This window comes from Vitis vinifera, chromosome 13 (genome assembly GCF_030704535.1).
Source record: "Vitis vinifera cultivar Pinot Noir 40024 chromosome 13, ASM3070453v1".
In the NCBI taxonomy this organism is placed as follows: Eukaryota; Viridiplantae; Streptophyta; class Magnoliopsida; order Vitales; family Vitaceae; genus Vitis; species Vitis vinifera.
In genome coordinates, this window is record NC_081817.1 from 24,256,684 (window position 1) to 24,275,682 (window position 18,999).

General features: G+C 34.8%; 2 protein-coding genes across 9 annotated transcripts; one reads left to right on the forward strand and one right to left on the reverse strand.

Moving 5' to 3' along the window:
* The first annotated feature begins 373 nt into the window (after window positions 1–373).
* LOC100256712 (uncharacterized) lies at window positions 374–11,135 on the forward strand. 6 transcript variants are annotated; one of them, XM_059741773.1, is made up of 12 exons: window positions 419–474; window positions 660–710; window positions 1,562–1,633; window positions 1,737–1,891; window positions 3,870–4,157; window positions 4,432–4,561; window positions 7,454–7,561; window positions 7,680–7,782; window positions 7,868–7,993; window positions 9,420–9,613; window positions 10,052–10,179; window positions 10,772–11,135. In XM_059741773.1, the coding sequence occupies exons 3-11, from the start codon at window positions 1,581–1,583 to the stop codon at window positions 10,146–10,148; spliced, it is 1,254 nt and encodes a 417-aa protein (XP_059597756.1). In that variant the 5' UTR covers window positions 419–474; window positions 660–710; window positions 1,562–1,580; the 3' UTR covers window positions 10,149–10,179; window positions 10,772–11,135. The 6 variants fall into 6 exon arrangements, with proteins under 6 accessions (XP_002272876.2, XP_059597757.1, XP_003633538.1 ...); XM_002272840.3 differs by lacking the exon at window positions 660–710 and having other exon boundaries at window positions 374–474; XM_059741774.1 differs by lacking the exon at window positions 660–710 and having other exon boundaries at window positions 374–474; window positions 10,052–10,168.
* A 3,221-nt stretch (window positions 11,136–14,356) lies between these two features.
* LOC100256604 (F-box protein SKIP5) lies at window positions 14,357–18,769 on the reverse strand. Of its 3 annotated transcripts, none has more exons than XM_002269483.5 (5): window positions 18,514–18,769; window positions 16,596–16,740; window positions 16,433–16,511; window positions 15,304–15,362; window positions 14,357–14,861 (listed from the first exon to the last, which is right to left on the reverse strand). In XM_002269483.5, exons 1-5 carry the CDS (start codon window positions 18,644–18,646, stop codon window positions 14,513–14,515), a joined length of 765 nt encoding a protein of 254 aa, XP_002269519.1. In that variant the 5' UTR covers window positions 18,647–18,769; the 3' UTR covers window positions 14,357–14,512. The 3 variants fall into 3 exon arrangements, with proteins under 3 accessions (XP_002269519.1, XP_010659170.1, XP_019080144.1); XM_010660868.3 differs by having other exon boundaries at window positions 16,596–16,771; XM_019224599.2 differs by having other exon boundaries at window positions 16,596–16,843.
* Window positions 18,770–18,999: the final 230 nt, after the last annotated feature.

Here is an 18,999-nt window from a genome sequence, read left to right on the forward strand (position 1 = left end):
ATAATTTTGTTTTTTGAAAAAGCATTTATATGTGAGATGGGGATAAAATGAAAAATATTTCTTGTCCAAAAAAATTATATTTAATATTTTATTTTATCCCCTTTTAATCAAATAACCCATATTTTAAGCGAAATTTTATTATTTAGAAAAATTTAATAATAAAAATAATAATAATAATTACATCTCATTTTAGCCCTCTAACTTATATAAAAAAAAATTATTTCATATTTAATAAAATTTCCGTCATATCAAAATTACCCAAATGAATGACCCAATTTTGGGTTGGGCCAAGCATTCGTGGGCAAGAGAAGTTGGGATTCAGGCCCAAAATCTGAACAGAGAATCAACCCGACCCAAATGTCCAGAGAGAAACCCAAACCCAAAAAAGGGCATGGAGTGAGGGTCCGAACGCTGAACCCTCGACACGCCAAAGCCCTTCTCGCCAGTCCCTCGCTTGCTTCTTCATTCTCTTCTGTAAGTGCTCTTCATTTTCCCATCAATTGTCCTTCAATTCCTCCTCATCATCCTCACCAATCATCTCTTATCTGTTTGGTTGCTGAGAAAACACATCAAAATAAGGGAAAATAAAAGGAAGGATTTGGAAATTTCGAATCTAATCGTTCTGTGTTTTTGTTGTTGTTATTATTTATTTATTGAAGAAGGAACTAAAGGCCCAGGTATGCAGTTATGTTAGGTTCAGTTCACTGAAGGTTTGTGATTTCTCGGTTGCCAATTGGAAAGTATTGGAGTTAAAGTTTTGGTTTTTTTTTTTTTCTTTTTTCTTTTCTCGCATTTTCATGGCAACTAAGCGGAGGACAGAAGTTCCTAATTGTTTTTTTTTTTAGGTGAGATTTGTTTGATTATTTTAGCCTCCGTTTGGTTGCTGAGAGAACTTAGGAAAGCCAAATTAAATAATTTTTTTTTTCAGGCTCAGTTGTAGTCGCCTCTTTTAGGCAATCTCAAATAATGAAAAAAAAAAAATGAAATCTGAGGCTCGGAATTAATTTTGTATTATATGTTTTCAGGTGAAGCAGTCATGGAATTAGTTTCCATGTCTGGTTGCTGAGTATGGAAAATGAAAGAAAACAAATCTTTTACTCTTGCTAGGATGTAATCTTGATTCATTTTACTTGTATTAGGAACCAACAAGACATAGTGGTCATGAAATGATTGCCACCATGTTTTGCTTGACAAAATTTGTTGGTACTCAGAAAGAAATTTAGTGGAATTTTTTCCCTCCATTTGGAAACCAAGGGAATCATGGAAAAGATGAGAAAAAGAGCCTCTTATCTTATGAGATTCAGAATGATTTGGGATTTTTTTTTTCCCTCCTTTTGTATTCACCACCAAGTGCTTCAACTAGTCCTTGTAATTGTGTTGGGCTTAGTTTAGTATGGGTTGTAGTTTTCTTATTTTGTAGCTGGGGGGTTTAATGAAAAGAGAAATATTTTGAATTTGGTGTTTATTTGATTTTATTATTGTTATTATTTTTTATTTCCCCTTGTTTTTCTATAACGAAATAGAGGATGATTGACTGAATTCATATGTTTGATGTTTTCAGGTAAAGTTAAGTAATAATCATGCCAGACGTGCAGGTCCTTGTGAATGAATTCATAATCAAGCTAAAAAAACGGTGAATTCCTTTTCATTGTTCATAGGATTATCACATGGTGTACAAAGCTGTGTTCTTATCATCTGACTATTTCATAATTTTTTTTATCTCCTTTTCCTGGCAGTAAGGTTGAGGGCTCACAGGCAACAGCAAGGATGACTGCTGAATTGCTCCGCTCAGTCATTTCACAGCAGCGAGTTCCCTACAATAACCAGGCTGGGGCTCTGATCGACGCCATAAAGGCTGTTGGAGAGCAGCTGATTGCTGCCAATCCTGTTGGTAAACCATTTTTTATTGGTTTTCCTAGTTACCTGTAAAAAATTAAGCAGCATCATTTGTTTGTTTGAGAATATTTTTATCATCAATATGGGATTCATTGTGATTTACATGACTGGACTTTGAACCAATTCCAAATTTTAAACAAGGTGCTTATATTGCTTCTAAGGACCATATTTTTTGCAAAATAAAGCCAGCGAGAATATCTATTTCATTAGAGGTTATAATTGATGATTTTGGAGTACTACCATTAATTCCCTTGTGTGATCCATAATGCTCTCATATTTCTCAATTGCAACAATTTGAAATTCATGGGGTAGAAATAACAGCAGTGTAGTTTGATGTTTATGTGAATTGTGACATTGGTAGGATGGACACCCTCTCTTGTTGGAATCAGTATTTTTCCCAATTAGTTTTTCTACTGTTTGAGTTTTATTTTCTAGGTAAAACTGCACTTATCAAAAAAAAAAAAAAGTGCTAATATGAAAAGAGAAGTTTGTTTTCTTCAGTCTGGTGAATATAATGGCCTATGGCTTATGTTGTGTTTGTTTTTTCATATTTTTATTTTTCCCGTACACCAGTATGCAATCATTTGTTTTTTGTATTGCTATAGTTGCCATGTGTCTCAAAAAAGCTCTCTGGATGACAAGTTTTGGGTGAATGGGTACTGACACTTGAAGACTGTGCAAGAAGACGTAAAAGTGTTTCTTTGCAAAGATACACAAACAGTCATCTTTTCAACTTAAATTGGAAATCTCAATAGTGGTCCTAGATGCATGCTGTCCAAGTTCTTAGAATCTCGAATCAAAGCTCTTGAAGAAAAATATTAGATGAAATCTCTGTATCTGAAAAATGGAAAAAAAAAAAATCAAGTTATATCTGTTTACATGTTTTAACATTTTTTTTTGTTGTGTATTTGTGGGTTATACCAATAGGTCATAAGACTGCAAGAGTCAAATTCTGAAAGGCAATTAATCCCCAATGATTATACAGTTTTATGAGTTCTGGTTTAGTCCTATCCATTCTTTTTTTATTGGGATAAGATGCTCTGAACATACTCATTTTGCTTCATTAAAAAGATTGGATAATTCTTCCAAGAAAAGTACCTCTAATCAATGGAGCTGAAAATGTTTCCGATGGCGGAGTCCAGCTGGAGCTCCTTAGCCAGAAAATCTGCATTTTGGTTTGCTGATTGTAAAACCCGTTTAGCCTCCATACCAATGCTGGCACATGTATAGCTTAGACTTGCTTCATGAAGTAAGCTCAACTCCTACTCAGATTATAAATGATCTTTGTCATTATGTTTAATTGAAATGATGTAATCTTATATTATTAATTATATATTCTAGTATGTCATATCTAATCCTTCTTACTGAAAGAAGAAACCAGAAAAGAAAAAGAATGGTTTGGTGATGGTAAAATGTGTTAGACTCCATCGTAGGAATTGGTCATAGAGGCAAAAGTGGTAGCCCTGTCGAAGGGGCTTGATCCAGGCAAATATTTTGAGCCTTAGCAACTTTAAAAAAAGAAAGGTTATAGGGAGTTGGATTATTGTTGTACAGGATATAGGCTGTCTATGGAATTGATGGTTCTCTTCAGTGGCTTCCACACTTGGTCATCTATTGAGCATATCCTTTGGCCAGGCATGGTACTGTTAGCTAAGAGGTTCTACAGGGGATTTAATGCCTTCTTGAGTTGTATTTTTGCTTGTTCTATTGGCTACTCTTTCAGGTCGTGATAAGAGGCTCTTTCATATCTGTATTTTTGCTTTGGTTTGCTTGTTCTATACATGGGTATCAATATATCATTTTTGGGCATTTTGTAGTTTTATGGGCTTCATGACCTGTGTTGCAGGTTTCTTTGTCCTTTTTCTAAAAATTATTTCTCTTCAACTATTTTCCATGTTTATGCTTTATCTTATGAGGACTGTTTAGGCTTATCCTTTTGCTTTCGTGACAATATTGTATGGATGGGATTGCAGAGCTTGCTGTTGGTAATATTGTGCGGCGGGTTTTGCATATTATTAGGGAGGAGGACCTTTCTCTTGCAACTGCCGCTGTGGCTGGGCTGAATTTATCAGCTGTAAGTGATGATGAAGATGATGGCGAGCGAGAGGACCACCCTGTTTTATCAGCTGCTGCTGTTGCTGCTGCTGCCAGAAGCACTCTGCGTCCCCCTTCTTTACAAACCCTTCTTGAGGACATGCCTGACTCAGCAGCTGTTCCTCAAAGTTCTTCTTCTGGTGGTGATTCTGAAGGAAAAAGCAAATGTGAGCTCTTTCTTCTTCTATCTTTTAGAAATTCTTTCAACTTGATTTTATGTGTGTCTAATGAAATTAGAATTGGATTAGAATTAGGTCATTAATATCCTCTGGAGATGAATATGGCTAACTTTTGCATGGATGTTAGTTAATTTGAAAAATTGGTTATTAAACGGTGGGAATCGCTAAGGTAATGGAAGCAACAGTGTTAAATATGGAGGCATAGTTTCAGACTCAGGTGGCTTATGAGTTCTGATAGTCAATAATATATTTTCCCTCACAGCTGCTGATAAAAGTTCAAGGAGCCGGAAGCTGAAGCATGACATTATTGAGGCAGTTAATGAACTTATTCAAGATATCGCCACTTGCCATGAACAGATTTCTGAGCAAGCAGTGGAGCACATTCATCAAAAGTACCTTTTTCTTAAACTTGAACATACTTTTATTTCATTTGCACAAACCTTTATATAGTATGTGACATATTGATAAATACATTATGGATCTGTTTGATAGTGAAATAAAAACTGTTTTCCATTTTCAAAAGGGAAAAATAAATGAAAATGCTGCAGAAAATCATAATTGACAACACTTGTTCAGAAACTGTTTTCAAATACATCTCAGAACATGGCTTATTTTGAGGAAACTGTACAATAGTGTTTTCTACATTTTAAAAATGAAAGCACATTAAGAAATAAAAATGATTAAAAAATAGGGGACATATTGTAGGCTGAGGACAATGATCTAGTGGAGGGCTTCCAGGTTGGTAGAGACGGAGCAATAGTGTTTCACAGTTCACCAGGATGTATCATACCTGGAATTTGTCCTTAAACAGGACCAGCCCTGCAGTAAATCCTAACTCCAGATCTTGGAACTTTGATTTTAGGAGAAATCTTTCAGGTCAAGAAACTAAAGGATCTCAACCATTTTTTGTCCCTGCAAAATGTATGTCTTTCTTCTTCTATTCCAATCAAAGGTTTTGGAACTTGGATCTAATGTTCTTTCTCCAAATATTTCTCTTAGCTTTTTCAAAAAATGATTCTCCTTTCTTTTTCCAAAGCAAACTCATTCAGAAATTCAAAACTCCACCATAAATTTGGCCCTTTGCTTGGTTAATAACTGGTAGAAAGGTAAATATTAATAACATGCTTCAGCTAAGGAGATCCCATAAAGCATTGAGCTCAAATTGCTGTGCTTTGTGCTTGAGAAGCGAGAAAACTACTGGCTGTCTTTTCTTACATTATCCTTTTGCTTTAGAGTTGCGATAGAGAGTCTCTTTAGAAGCAGGGTTAGCTTGGGTAGCTGCTAGAGGCATTTCTGATACGTGGTTTGTGTCTTTTGGAGGTTTTCGTGGAAGCCTAGAAGTAAGACCTTGTGGAGAAGGACTGTTCAAGTAATCTTGGGATTATCTGATTGGATGGAAATGCTAGGATCTTTTAGAGTGGGGAAAGATATAGGATAGTATATGCTATCTCACTCCTCTTCAGTTGTAGGCTATCTAGGACTTCTCAAGAATTCCTTTGAGCAGCATTTTTGGGGATCCGGTTATGCTTGTCTCCCTATTAGGAGAATGTTAGACATGCAGGGCTGGGTGGGATCCTCCACTAGTTAGTGTCTTGAAGCCCATTTTTGATGGTTGATCCTTGGGCAATCCAGTTCAGATTGTTATTGGAGGACTTAATTGGGAACTTAGGAGCGAGATTATTTGAGTTTTATCGAAGAGCCAGATTTGGGCTAGCTATAGAAGTGGAGATCAGATACTTGCTTTACTCAAGGGTCTCAAAGGTGCAATGCAGTTAGGCATAACTGATTTTCTGGTAGAGGGGGATTCAGTTGCAGTCTTGTCTTGGGTATCCAACCACCATAGATGGCCTTGGAGATATGATCATTAAATGTGGAAGATTATTAATGTGGTCAAGGGACTAGGTTGCTCTTTCTTTGAGAAGCCTGGATTGAATAGGATGGTGACAAGAGGTGCCTCATCCCTAGTTGAGTTTTTTTGGGATCTCTTGCCCCCTTGAGTCTTGTTTTTTGATACTTTATTTAGGTGTGGGAAGCCAAAGGCTTTCAATTGACAAGATTTTTTGTTACTTTTCTCTTGTACACTTTCTTTTTCCCTGTTTGAAGAATTTCTCACTCTTCCCAAATATAAAAAATAAAATAAAATAAAAAATCTGAAAGAACCGTTTTTACCTCTGCTACCAAACAAGCCATTTATCTTCAGAAATAGGCTACGTTAGATTATAAAAATTGATTCATTGTTTTAGTTTGATTATGCATATTGAGTTTATGAATTATCAGGTTAATGCTCATACTAATTTCTTTTCATGTGCACATTAGTTCATTTGATTCCTTGTTCATGCATTTAGATTTGATATCAGCCCTTGAGTTCTTTTGATGGTTTAATTTAGTGCTGTTTAATTAGTTGTTGGTGATCTAGAAATGTCTTTAGAGGTCACAAGGTTCTGTTTCTCCAACTTCCTCACATGGTTCTAGGATTTGAGTTGTGGGGGAAAACTGAAGATTTAGAGGTGGCAATTAAATCAGCCAATTAAGTTAGCCATGGGCATTTGTGATGGGATGTCATGAGAGACTACTTCTGAAGAAAGTTTCTCTTCAAATAAAGACAGTTCTTCAGTTGAAGGATTGAGGTTGAACTTGTTTCTTCTGATTTTTTTTTCCATGTCTTTTCTTTCTTTCTGATTTTTTTTTTTTTTTTTCTAGTGCAAGAATTAGTAAACTTGAAGCATAAAAGGAGTTCTGTTTCCTTAGTTTTCTGGTCCAGTTTAGCTTAGCATCTGCCTTGTCTTTGGATAGCATGTGAAATCATTACCCATAATCACCTTTTTGAGCACAAATATTTTGTATCCAAGTGAGCACCCGTAATGTAGCTAGTATTAGGTTGGCAATTTGATTAATAGTAGTGGAATAAATGTCATGGTTAGGTATGGCAATTTGTTGGAGTCGCAAAATGTTGAATTCCTTCATATTAAGGTAAGTACTATGAGATTTTCTTAATCCAAATACAACTATACTCATTCAATGATTGTGCTATAATCCTTTTGACATGAACACAATTTGTTTGTTACACTATTAACATGATATGGCCCACTTATTGCACCAGTAATATGATAGAATATAAACATTTAACAAGCAAGAGCATATTTGAATTTCTTCATCCATCTGTCATGCTTTATCTATATTGTCTTAATTTTTTATTTGGATTATTTAGTATTTTTGGTGTTTCCTCTTAATTTTTGTAGCATCTGTTGGTTGCATGAATTTTAACTATCAATTTTTGTTGTCAGTGAGGTTATATTAACTTTAGGCCGGTCGAGAACAGTAATGGAATTTCTTTGTGCCGCAAAGGAGAAAAAAAGATCATTCCGGGTATTTGTTGCAGAGGGCGCTCCAAGGTTTCTACTTGTAGCTAGTGTTTGTTGGAAGCCCAAGGGTCTCTTTTTAGCTTGATTTAATTTTTGCTGTTCATCTTTCTAACTCCATTTCTTTTGTTATGAATTGCTACTTGATTAGGTACCAGGGGCATGTGCTTGCAAAAGAATTGGTTGCAAGAGGTTTACAGACCACTCTGATCACTGATTCTGCAGTTTTTGCCATGATTTCTCGTGTGAACATGGTATGTGAGAACCTTAACCATGTTCCTTTTGGTGATCAATTTCCTGGACTGCTTTTGCCTTCATCTTGAAACATTTTATGTAAAGGTTATAGTTGGAGCTCATGCTGTAATGGCGAATGGTGGGGTTATAGCACCTGTTGGGTTAAATATGGTTGCACTAGCTGCTCAGAGGCATGCTGTCCCTTTTGTTGTACTTGCTGGCACTCACAAGGTATTTTATCACAATAACTGCTCTTGTTTCACTATAACTTTTAGGAGGAAAGTCAAGAAGCCAATTCTATTACCTGCTAACAGCTTCCATAAGTTTGACATGCCATGGGTGTGAATATGGGATCTTTGCTCAAGCTCATGGAGTGTCTAAATAGGTCACAAGAAAATATCACCGGCATGCTAGCTTAAGGTCATCTATAAGCACCTTTTGCAGTCCACTTCTTTTTGGTTTTTTCTAATTGATAAATCTTGCAATACAATTCATGTGTTTGCTTATATTTAGTTTTGTGCTTTCGGTGGTAACACAGTTTTGAACTTGATCAATGAGCAGAATTTCACCCAGAACCAATTCAAAGAGCCTAAGTTATAAGTGGCTTTGGATAATCAGAAATCAATCAGATTTTACCCATTATTTTGAGTTTTTTATTTAAATGTTCTGCCAAAATGAGGAAAAATTAACACCTTTTTTTACCACAATTTTTTTTTTTTTTTTTGGGTGGGTGGTGGGTGCTAAATTTCAGCTGAATTTTATAAGTCATGGAAAAATTTTGTGGAATAATGAACAAGTGATGCTTGTAAAAGCTTCGTATTTTCACTGCATATTATTTTTTAGTCAGGTTAAACTTTGTCAAAAATGAGATCTGCTAAGAGTTAATTTTGTGGACCATCCACATGACTTCTTTTTACCAACTGACCTATTTTACTCTCCTCAAGCATAACCCTAGCTAGTTACTGGCAAATTGCATTTTTGTTTTACATTGGGTGGGCCAAGCACATGTGTTCTTGCCATATCCCTTCTCATCCAAATGTGAAAAAGACTGACAAAGTTGAAGTTCAAGCTTCAGCCCAGGCTTTGAGTAAAGATATTCTAGGTAGTTTAAACTGCATCTTAAAATTCCATGACTTCAGAATGAATAAATTTTCTACCTTTCTGATCTCTTTAGCGAAGTAAGTTTACGCTCGAAGCTTAATAAACAAGTGTGATCTTTGCAAACTTCCCTTGTATATTCCACCTGATTAAAGAATAAGTTCTAAAAAATTTCTGGTGAACATAAAACCAGTAACCAACTAGGAAGATCTATTTTTTTTTTTGATAAGTCAGTAACCAACTAGGAAGATAGCAGGAAGTAATTTGCAATCTCTTCTTTTGGAACATATTTACAGAAGTACAAATCCAGTGGCACTGATGAATGTGGTCAAGAATCCATTTCCTATCAAATAAAGGGAAAAGGAAAGAAAAACAAAGTTGCCATAAAATTAACCTTTTAATTTAATGTAGAAGTCTTAACTTAAAACTAGACATTCATACTTCATGAACAGTGTCTGACATGCTAATTTTAACTTGTAGGTAAGTGCAGATTGCAGATATTTAATGATGAACTTCTTGCTTTGGCACTTCTGTTAATCTTCTTTTGTATACATGACAGTTGTGCCCTTTGTATCCACACAATCCAGAGGTCTTATTGAATGAATTGAAATCCCCATCTGAGCTGCTGGATTTTGGAGAATTCTCAGATTGTATGGACTTTGGAAGTGGCAATGGTTCCCCTCTTCTTCATGTTGTCAATCCTGCATTTGATTATGTGCCACCAAAGCTTGTTAGTCTATTTATCACTGACACGTAAGTTTGCATTAGAATTCCAGAATTTCAACTCTCATGCTCATTTTAAATTTGTGGAAGTGTTGATGTTATTCTGAAAAAATACTCGAAATATTTTTTTCTCTAGTTAGTGGAAATTAGAAGACAGACTAAGGAAAAGTCAATAGATTCAATCCTGTATTACATATTTAGCCTAACTTTCTCAAAAGTCTTACTAGGTCTATGAGATACTATGCACACGAATGAATTAATAAATAAAACCATTTTCCCTTTACTAGAGGGATCTATCTGGTTTTAGTACACTCTTTGGATGTCATTTTTCCTTAAATCTTGTTATTTTGTTCATTTTGGCAAAATTTAGAACAGTGTCATTTTTGCTTGATATTTTGACTTAACCTATAGTATTTATTTTTGTAGTTTTGTATTCCTGCAATTTCTGACATTCTTTACTTCCTTCAGAGGGGGACATAACCCATCATACATGTACCGGCTCATTGCGGACTATTACTCTGCTGATGATCTGGTGGTGCAGCGGAGACCTGCATCTGGAAATTGACTTTAGTTCCCCTATTTCTAGTATGTTTCAAGTAAGTCATTCCTATTATTTGATTTTAAATCATATTGGAACTGTTTGCGCCCAATTTCTTAAATTACTAGAAGATGAATCATCAATATGTTACATTGATGCATGCAACAAACCTGTGGACACGAGAGAGATGAAAATCCAATAAAACAAAAATGAAACTCATATCTAAACTGTGGATAAGGGTTTTTTCTGTGAAAGTTACACTGGGAAATTCTTTACTTTTCCTTAATATAATAAAATTTGACGATGGTGGAAAGTCTTGCTCTTATTAACAAACAAATGAAGGCTTTACTAGAAGGCACTGCATTTTTTTGAACAAATTAATCCATAAATTGCAGATGACCATGTTCTGCCTGGCCCCATTAAGCATCTTTCTGTCATTTCCTTTGATAATTGTTGCCCTATCATTTTCTATTTTGTACTTTTGATAATCGTTGTAATGCACCATACCATGCACCAAGCAATAAATTTCCATGTGTGGATTATTCTGGGTAATGCACCAGCCATGATCTACACGTCCTGTTTTCACATCATATGGTTGTTATGATAAACGATTGTCTACTGACATTTTCATGTGATTGCTCAATTTTCAGATAGTTCAGGAATACACCACAGAAGAAAATGCTGGCAGGGAAAAATGGATTCAAATATTAGTGTATTGGACTGCATCGACTGTTTTGAGGGTAGAAGTGACTCAGGGAAAACTATGGTTCGATGGGAAGAAACAAATGGTGCAAGTGGTTTCTGTGATTGTGATGAAGTAAAAAGGCAAAGCAGTGATCAAAGGAAGAAAAGAAACGACAGCCAAGTGAATTCTTTAATTGTGTAGAGGAAAGAGGCCAAGAGCTGTATCCTGTAGCAAAACTATGATACAAAGCACTCTTTGATGTTAATGGACTATTTCATTATATACCCTAGCAGTGAAATTAATAACAGTTCGCATCTGATTGGAACTTATTGCTATGTTTGTTGCATTTTTTTTTTTTAAAGTATAGATTTAGTATGTATAGTTTATATGCTTCAAAATTACTTTCAAAAACGGATACCAATGTTTGAAGTGAATATAATTATCCCTGTTTTCAACTCTTGGTTGAACATGTCCCTTTGTCTGCAACAAAAAACAGTCCGAAAATAATTTTAAATTATTATCAGTTTTTTCATTTTGTTTTTAGAAATTTCCTGCAGAAAACAACAACCGAGCATGAAAGTAAATCGAAGGAAATGGTCTTTTAGTTTTTAAAACCCAAAATTTTTTCTAATCATATGGCCAATCGACCAAAGAGGCCCTTGCTTCTAATCCAACATCATCTCTTGCACATGGGAAGACATCTTAGTTTTCCCAGTTTCGCGTAGTACATAAAATGTACAAAATAGGTTTCACCATATCATGTAATCCACAAAAACATACCTAACCCATCCTACAAAGATTAGGGGTGTGACTGCTTAGTAATATTTTTTAGTTTGCATTACTTTTTGTTGGGGATGACAAAGTTTGATATAATTCATTCTCAAAATCAACGCACTTTTATTCAGTTTGGGTTGAGTATAATTGTATTTGGATCAAATTCATGTCAATTTGCATAATCGTACACACCCCTTGCTTCCTATCCTATATCATCTCTTACACATAGACAAGCATCTAAGTTTTCCTTGTTTCCACATAGTACATAAAACGTGTAAATGTAATCCATAAAGATATACTTAACCCATCATATAAAGAATAGGGGTGTGATTGTCTACTCATACTTTTGAGTTTTGAGTTTGTATCACTTTCTTATGGGGATGGTAAAGTTTGATATAATCCATACTCAAACTCAATGCACTTTTATTGGGTTTTGGTTGAATATAGTTGTAATTGGGTCAAATTCATGTTGACTTTTATAACTGTACATGCATACCCCTTGCTCTTCCCATCCAACATCATCTCTTGCATGTAGACAAGCATCTCCATTTTCCTTGTTTCCATGTAGTACATAAAACATACAAAATGGGTGTCACCATATCATGTAATCCACAAAAACATACCTAACCCATCATATGAAGATTAGAGGTGTGATTGCCTACTAATACTTTTGAGTTTTGAGTTTTTATCACTTTCTCATAGGGATGGAAAAGTTTGATATAATTCATTCCTAAACCCCAAGACACTTTTATCAGGTTTGGGTTAAGTATGATTGTATTTGGGTCAAATTCATATCGACCTACATAAATCATACATACCCCTTGCTTTCCATCCAACATCATCTCTTGCACATAGACAAGCATTGTCATTTTCCCTATTTCCACACAGTACATAAAACGTACAAATGTAATCCATAGAACCATACCTAACCCATCATATGAAGATTAGGGATGTGACTACCTATCAATACTTTTGAGCTTGTATCACTTTCTCATTGGTGTAGCAATGTTTGATATAATTCACTCAAACCTAACGTACTTTTATCAAGTTTAAGTTGAGTATAATTATATGAGTCAAATTTGCATTCACTTCCATAATTCATATCGACTCCTTGCTTCCTGTCCAACATCATCTCTTGCACATAGTCAAACATCCTAGTTTTCCCTATTTCCATGTAATGCATAAAACGTACAAGATAGTGGTCACCATATCATATAATTCACATAAATATACTTAACCCATCATATGAAGATTAAGGGTGTGATTGTTCATTGATAGTTTGTATCACTTTCTGGTGGGGGTGGCAAAGTTTAATATAATTCATACTCAAACCCAACACACTTTTATTCTATTTGGATTGAATATAATTGTATTTAGGCCAAATTCATGTTGACTTGCATAACTGTACATACCCATTGCTTCCCATCTTATATCTCTTGCACATAGACAGACATCTCAATTTTCCATGTTTTCTCACAATACATAAAATGTACAAAATGGGTGTCAACATATTATGTAATTCACATAAACATACCTAACCCATTATATGAAGATTAGGGGTGTGAATACCCACTGATACTTTTAGTTTATATTACTTTCTAGTGGGGTAACAAAGTTTGATACAATTTACACTCAAACCCATCTATTTTCATGATGTTGGAGTTGAGTATAATTGTACATGGGTAAATTCTTATTGAATTGCATAATCTATACAAACCCCTTGCTTCACATCCAACATCATCTCTTGCATGAAGACAAGCATCTCAATTTTCCCTATTTTCACGCAGTATATAAAACATATAAAATAGGTATCATCATATCATGTAATCCACAGAAACATACCCAACCCACTATATGAAGATTAAGGGTGTGATTGTCTACTGTTACTTTTGAGTTTTGAATTTCTATCCTTTTCTCATTGGTATGACAAAGTTTGATATAATTCATACTCAAACCCAATGCACTTTTATTGGATTTGAATGAAGTATAATTATATTTGAGCCAAATTCATGTCAACCTGCATAACTATACATATCCCTTGCCTCCTATCCGATATCATCTCTTGCACACACATAAGTATCTTAGTTTTCCTTGTTTTCATGCAATACATAAAACCTAAATGGGTGTTACCATATCATGTAATCCATAGAAAAATACCTAACCCATCATATGAAAATTAGAGTTGTGATTGCCCACTAATACTTTTTGAGTCTGTATCACTTCCTAAGTTTGATACAATTCATACTCAAACCCAACATATTTTTATAGAATTCGGGTAGAGTATAATTATATTTGGATCAAATTCGTATCAACCTACATAACCCTTTTAATAAATAGGTTATTTTTGCATCTATATGTATAATACGAATTTGACCTAAATTGACCTATTTAATAATCACGTTAATTAACCTAATTACAATTATAAAATATTGAACTCGTATTTAACTTATTTTAAATTTACTTTTGAATAAATACGTCAATTGAATCATAAACATTTCAAATTAAAAAATTAATCACATAAACTTATACAATACTTAATCCAATTATTAAATAAGAGAACCTTATTATTGAATATGTTAAATAAATTACAAGATGTGTTATCTATTTAATAATTGGACAACATTTAGATTTATATTTTTAACTGGATTATTATTCATATCGTGTTTGAATTAACTTATTTAATCAAATGTGAAACGGATATGGCTCATCAACATGAATTACCCCCTTCTTCATCAGAACTGACTTGAAGCCGCCACCCATGAAAACAGACATTAGGTTTGCAGTGATAATCACTTGGATCCATGCTTATAAACTCATAAAAATCCATAAATTTTCAACCATGAGAGAACCAATACAACATTAACAAGAAGAAACACAGGTAAATTGGTCTAGGTAGTTCACAACTCTACAATTTTAGGACAAATATTAATAATCATCTACGATCCACATCAAACCAGAAAAAGATGGAAGTTCGAGCATAAATGACTCGGACTCGTTGCAATGCCAGAGATCCACTTGTCACAACAGCCTTTGCACCTCCTTCAATCCGAGTTCGAGAAACAGAAACACTATCACCATGACTCTTCACAGATGAAGTTAGTATCTCAGGGCCAGCTGCTGTACTCACAATTGGGCATGATAAATAGTCCAAGGGGTTTGACTCACACTGAAGTATGCACCCATCTATAGTCAGCCTTCCGCTCCTATGCAGCAAGCAGCAACCAAGCTCGGCCTTCACCGTTAAGTTTGCTACTTTGCAGGTGGACAGGAACTCCAGTGCACTGCTCAAAGACAAGGAAAAAGGCATTACAAACTACTTGTTTTGTGGTGAAAAGCTGGGATGGTTATTTTCTAGGAGTCCACTCTACAATGTGGATGGCTATTTCTATGATTGGATTGAAATGGAGATCAATTCAATTTCAAATTTGAAGGAAAACTTTGAAACTGAGAGATCAGGCCTCTACAGCCATTGTGCACCAAATAAGGTGCTCCAGGAGTTTAGCCATGGATAGCAACATGTTAAAACTATATATTATAATTTCATTTCAATTGGACGCCTTCTTATTTTTCAAGAAACACAGTTATAGAAGCCTCTTAATTTAGGTGATGCAATATTTAATACAATGAAATCCTTGTTTATTATCAAAAGAAAAAAATTATTGTAAAGAGGACTCCCATAAAATCACCAACTCTAAAAGGTAACATATTGAAATTTTTGCAAACCTGTCTGAACCCCGAGAACAGAGGAGGGTGGTATCATCTGGCAGCTCACCTCCACCAATCTGAAGAAAAGAAGTTTAAATAGAAAAAGGCAAACGTTGACTGCCATTAAAATAGATTTTTTATTCGTTAGTAAAATGACTCGTGAGATTAGGTCAGATATCCTAATCTGAATAGCAATCTACCATTAGCATGTTTGGTATGGACACAAAACCAGAATGCCAGCACATGTGTTGCTTTTGTTCAACTCACCAATGCTAAAAGCAATTTTGTAGGTTCGGACTGGAGGTTAACTTCTTATCAAAACAAAATAGAATAAAATAAATTACTGCAGTTAACTCTCTAAATTCATTTTAATATCCACAGAATTAATAGGAAAGGTTTTTTCAGCGCTAAATATTCAGGGCAAATGCAATATCGTTTTCTACAATTTCCTAAAGATTCATTAAATAAACTTGGAAAATTGACTTCAACAGGATTGCAATTGATATGCAAGTAGAATCAGAATAATTTTTGTCGTTACCCATATAAAAATAATAAACCTATAATGAAAGTAGAAAGGTCAGGTAGTAGCAATTGGCAAGAATAGGTATAAACTCAATATGGGAAAGAAATTAAAATAAAATGTAGACAAAGTGAAGACATTACTTTTCTTTTAATCAGCAAAGTAAAATTAAAATGCATCTTATATAAAAAATAAATAAAAATAAATACATAAACAAATACATAAATTGAACATTGGAAAATTACCTAGACCAAATCATTTGTTGGTCTTAACTATGCACACGAAATTAAGTAACCCCTTGCCACTTGAACCCGGACATCAAAATGTAAAAATATACCCTCTCGCTAGCCATATTTATAAAATAAAGGGTAACTTGCACCCTCCACAACAATGTCTAATAGGAGTATTCCCCTCATCAAGATTAGAAATTTTTTTTTTTGGGTCCCTGTTGAGACTCAAACCTGAAAGCCCCCACAGCCCCATCCCAATCCCTTGCCACTTGAGGCAGGCCTCAAACACCAATGGCCATATTAAACTTGAGTGCGTTTCCCTTAGTGTTTATAGATAGCTTTGCATGGGCAACACCTGGAACTGAAACATCTCATGGAAAAGAAAACATTGACATACCAGGCAAAGGGGCTTTTTTATCTGAATATTAGAGGCCAGATGACTCCCACCTGCTGCAATAAGAATGGTATCACCAGGCCTACATGGAACAAACCCTCAATCAGTTTATATTGCCTACCATATGATAAAGGGAATCAGATATGTGCAAATGTAATTTACTAACCTAGCAGCAGAAACAGCCATTTCAATGCTTGGGAAAACTCCAGGCTCAGATGAATCTTTCACAGACCGATCTACTCGCAGCCATAGACGTGGGTGACATGCCAGGTAATGCCATCTGTGGCAAACGAGGGCGGTGTTATACCGATCTGCAAACTCAATGGCAATCCATGACAGAGACTGTATGATATCATATATGCATGGGGCAACAACATCTCTCAGATGCAACAGCAGTATCGAGAATGAACTCATCTAAAAGTTACAAAATCATTGGGATCAAACTGACATTGAAAATTTAAACAACTAAAGCACATAAAAATTTGAAAGAGACAGAAATAATAAAAGGTATCCCAAAGTGTTATGGTCAAATTGTCTATTTCCACAGGTCTTATTGAACAAGGTAACTCTACAATTTTAAGAAAAGAAACCCATAAATTAACAGTATCACTCTAATTTAAACATAGTATCATCAATAGAAGGAAAGAACACACCATTTAAGACAAAGAGAACCCATTTAGTTAATCAACCTAACCAATGGGTAAGAAGAATAATTGATGGAATTTATCAAGTAGATTTTCATCAAATCTTAAAAATTATAAACAATTAAATAATATATATGCAATTAGACAGTAAAATGATCTGATTACGCTGAAATCTTTTTTAAAATTGATCTGATGTAGGACTGCATGATTTTTGTAATGTAATTATGGTGATATTTAAGGGGATATAGAAATCATTATTCATTAGAGGTATTTTACGACATAGGAGCCAATCTTGGCTTTATTCAAACCAACCAATCACAACCAACAACAACCACTCACCCCCAAACCCCTTAACACCACCCCTCTCTCCCCAACCTAAGTGCCTATTCTTCAAGAAAAGAGGCAAATCTATAATTAAAAGTGATCAATGTAGTTAGTTGGCTTATACTTAAAATGTTACAGATCCACTTTTATACATTATATTCCCCCCTTATAAGGGCCATACATCCACTCTTCAAAATCCCAATTACCTAATATTTGAGACCATAAATATTGAACATCACACTGCTATTTATGGATAATATTTAGTCCCCAATCATCTCAAGAAAAAAAGTGCATAAAACTTATATGTGACAGGAAAATGCTTAGATGCGAACTAGCAGAGCTTTATCACCACAGAAGCACATGGTCAGGACTATTATTAACATAAGCAAGATACACTCCTTGACTAAAGGTGTGCATAATGCAATTACATTAGCTGATTTACAGATTCAACCAAATTCAATTTAATAATTAACATTAGATTATGATTATAAGTCAAAGAATACTTGATGGCAGCTCCAGTTATCTCTCTTACATTTTAGTGTTACCCTAGTCTCTGTTTCAACACCTATCATCCTAACGTCCATCTTGACACTTCGCAAGAACATATCACCATATACATGTTTCTTCAGTAAGATAATCAAATCCAGAACACACAAGATACAAAATATCAGTTCTCCCCTCTTTCCACTCCCATCCCCCATAATATCTAGGGTTCCTAAATTTCACTAAGACCCATTAAAGTTTTGAAATTCTAACAAAATTGGGCATTCAGAAACAAAATAGAGAAACAAAAAGTTCCAGAATTTCATAAAATTTCCCCAAATTTCTTCCCATCCAAACGGCACAACACAGTAATTGACACTTCCACTCAAAACATTCTTCTTCCACCCTAAGAATTTTCCCTTGGGTTGCTGAGAAACTGCATAAAACAAAAGACAACAGAAACCAAAACCCCATTTTCACCTCAACTAAGCCTCAGAGTCGCTGAACCCATGTACAGCTTCACATAAAACGAGAAATTCACAACGGAAACACAATTTCCCCGCAAGAAGAAAGAAAAAAAAAAAAAAAAGAAGGAATCAGAATTAGGGTTGGGATTAGGTTAGAAGGAAGTACCTGGAATAGGGGATAAGAAGCTGAAGATGTGCATGAGACAACCATCATCAAGATTGTGTATGGAAGAAGAATTTGAATTTGGAATTGAAGAAGTGGATGATTTTCTATGCTTCCACTTTCTCTTCTCTTCCATTCTTCTTCACTCCTCCCTGGTCTCTGTTTCTCTGTGCAATATGAATGTTATCATACGATATCATCACCCTTCCAAGGGAAACGCCTTCTTTTATTTTACCTCAATATCTGATACCATAGATTGATAATAGGGAAAGTTGTGTTTTGGCCTACCAATTTGGACAAAATAGCCTTTTCAGAACCCAACTTTGTATAACCCAAAATATATCCACTGTTGCAAAATAATTATCCTTTTCATGCACTATCCACTGTTTTATAATTTCATTTCCGAAATTACCCCTCCATTTCCATGTCAGTAGCCATTTCCTTCTCCATGTCGAAAGTGTGCTTTTAATAAATAAACACAACAATCTT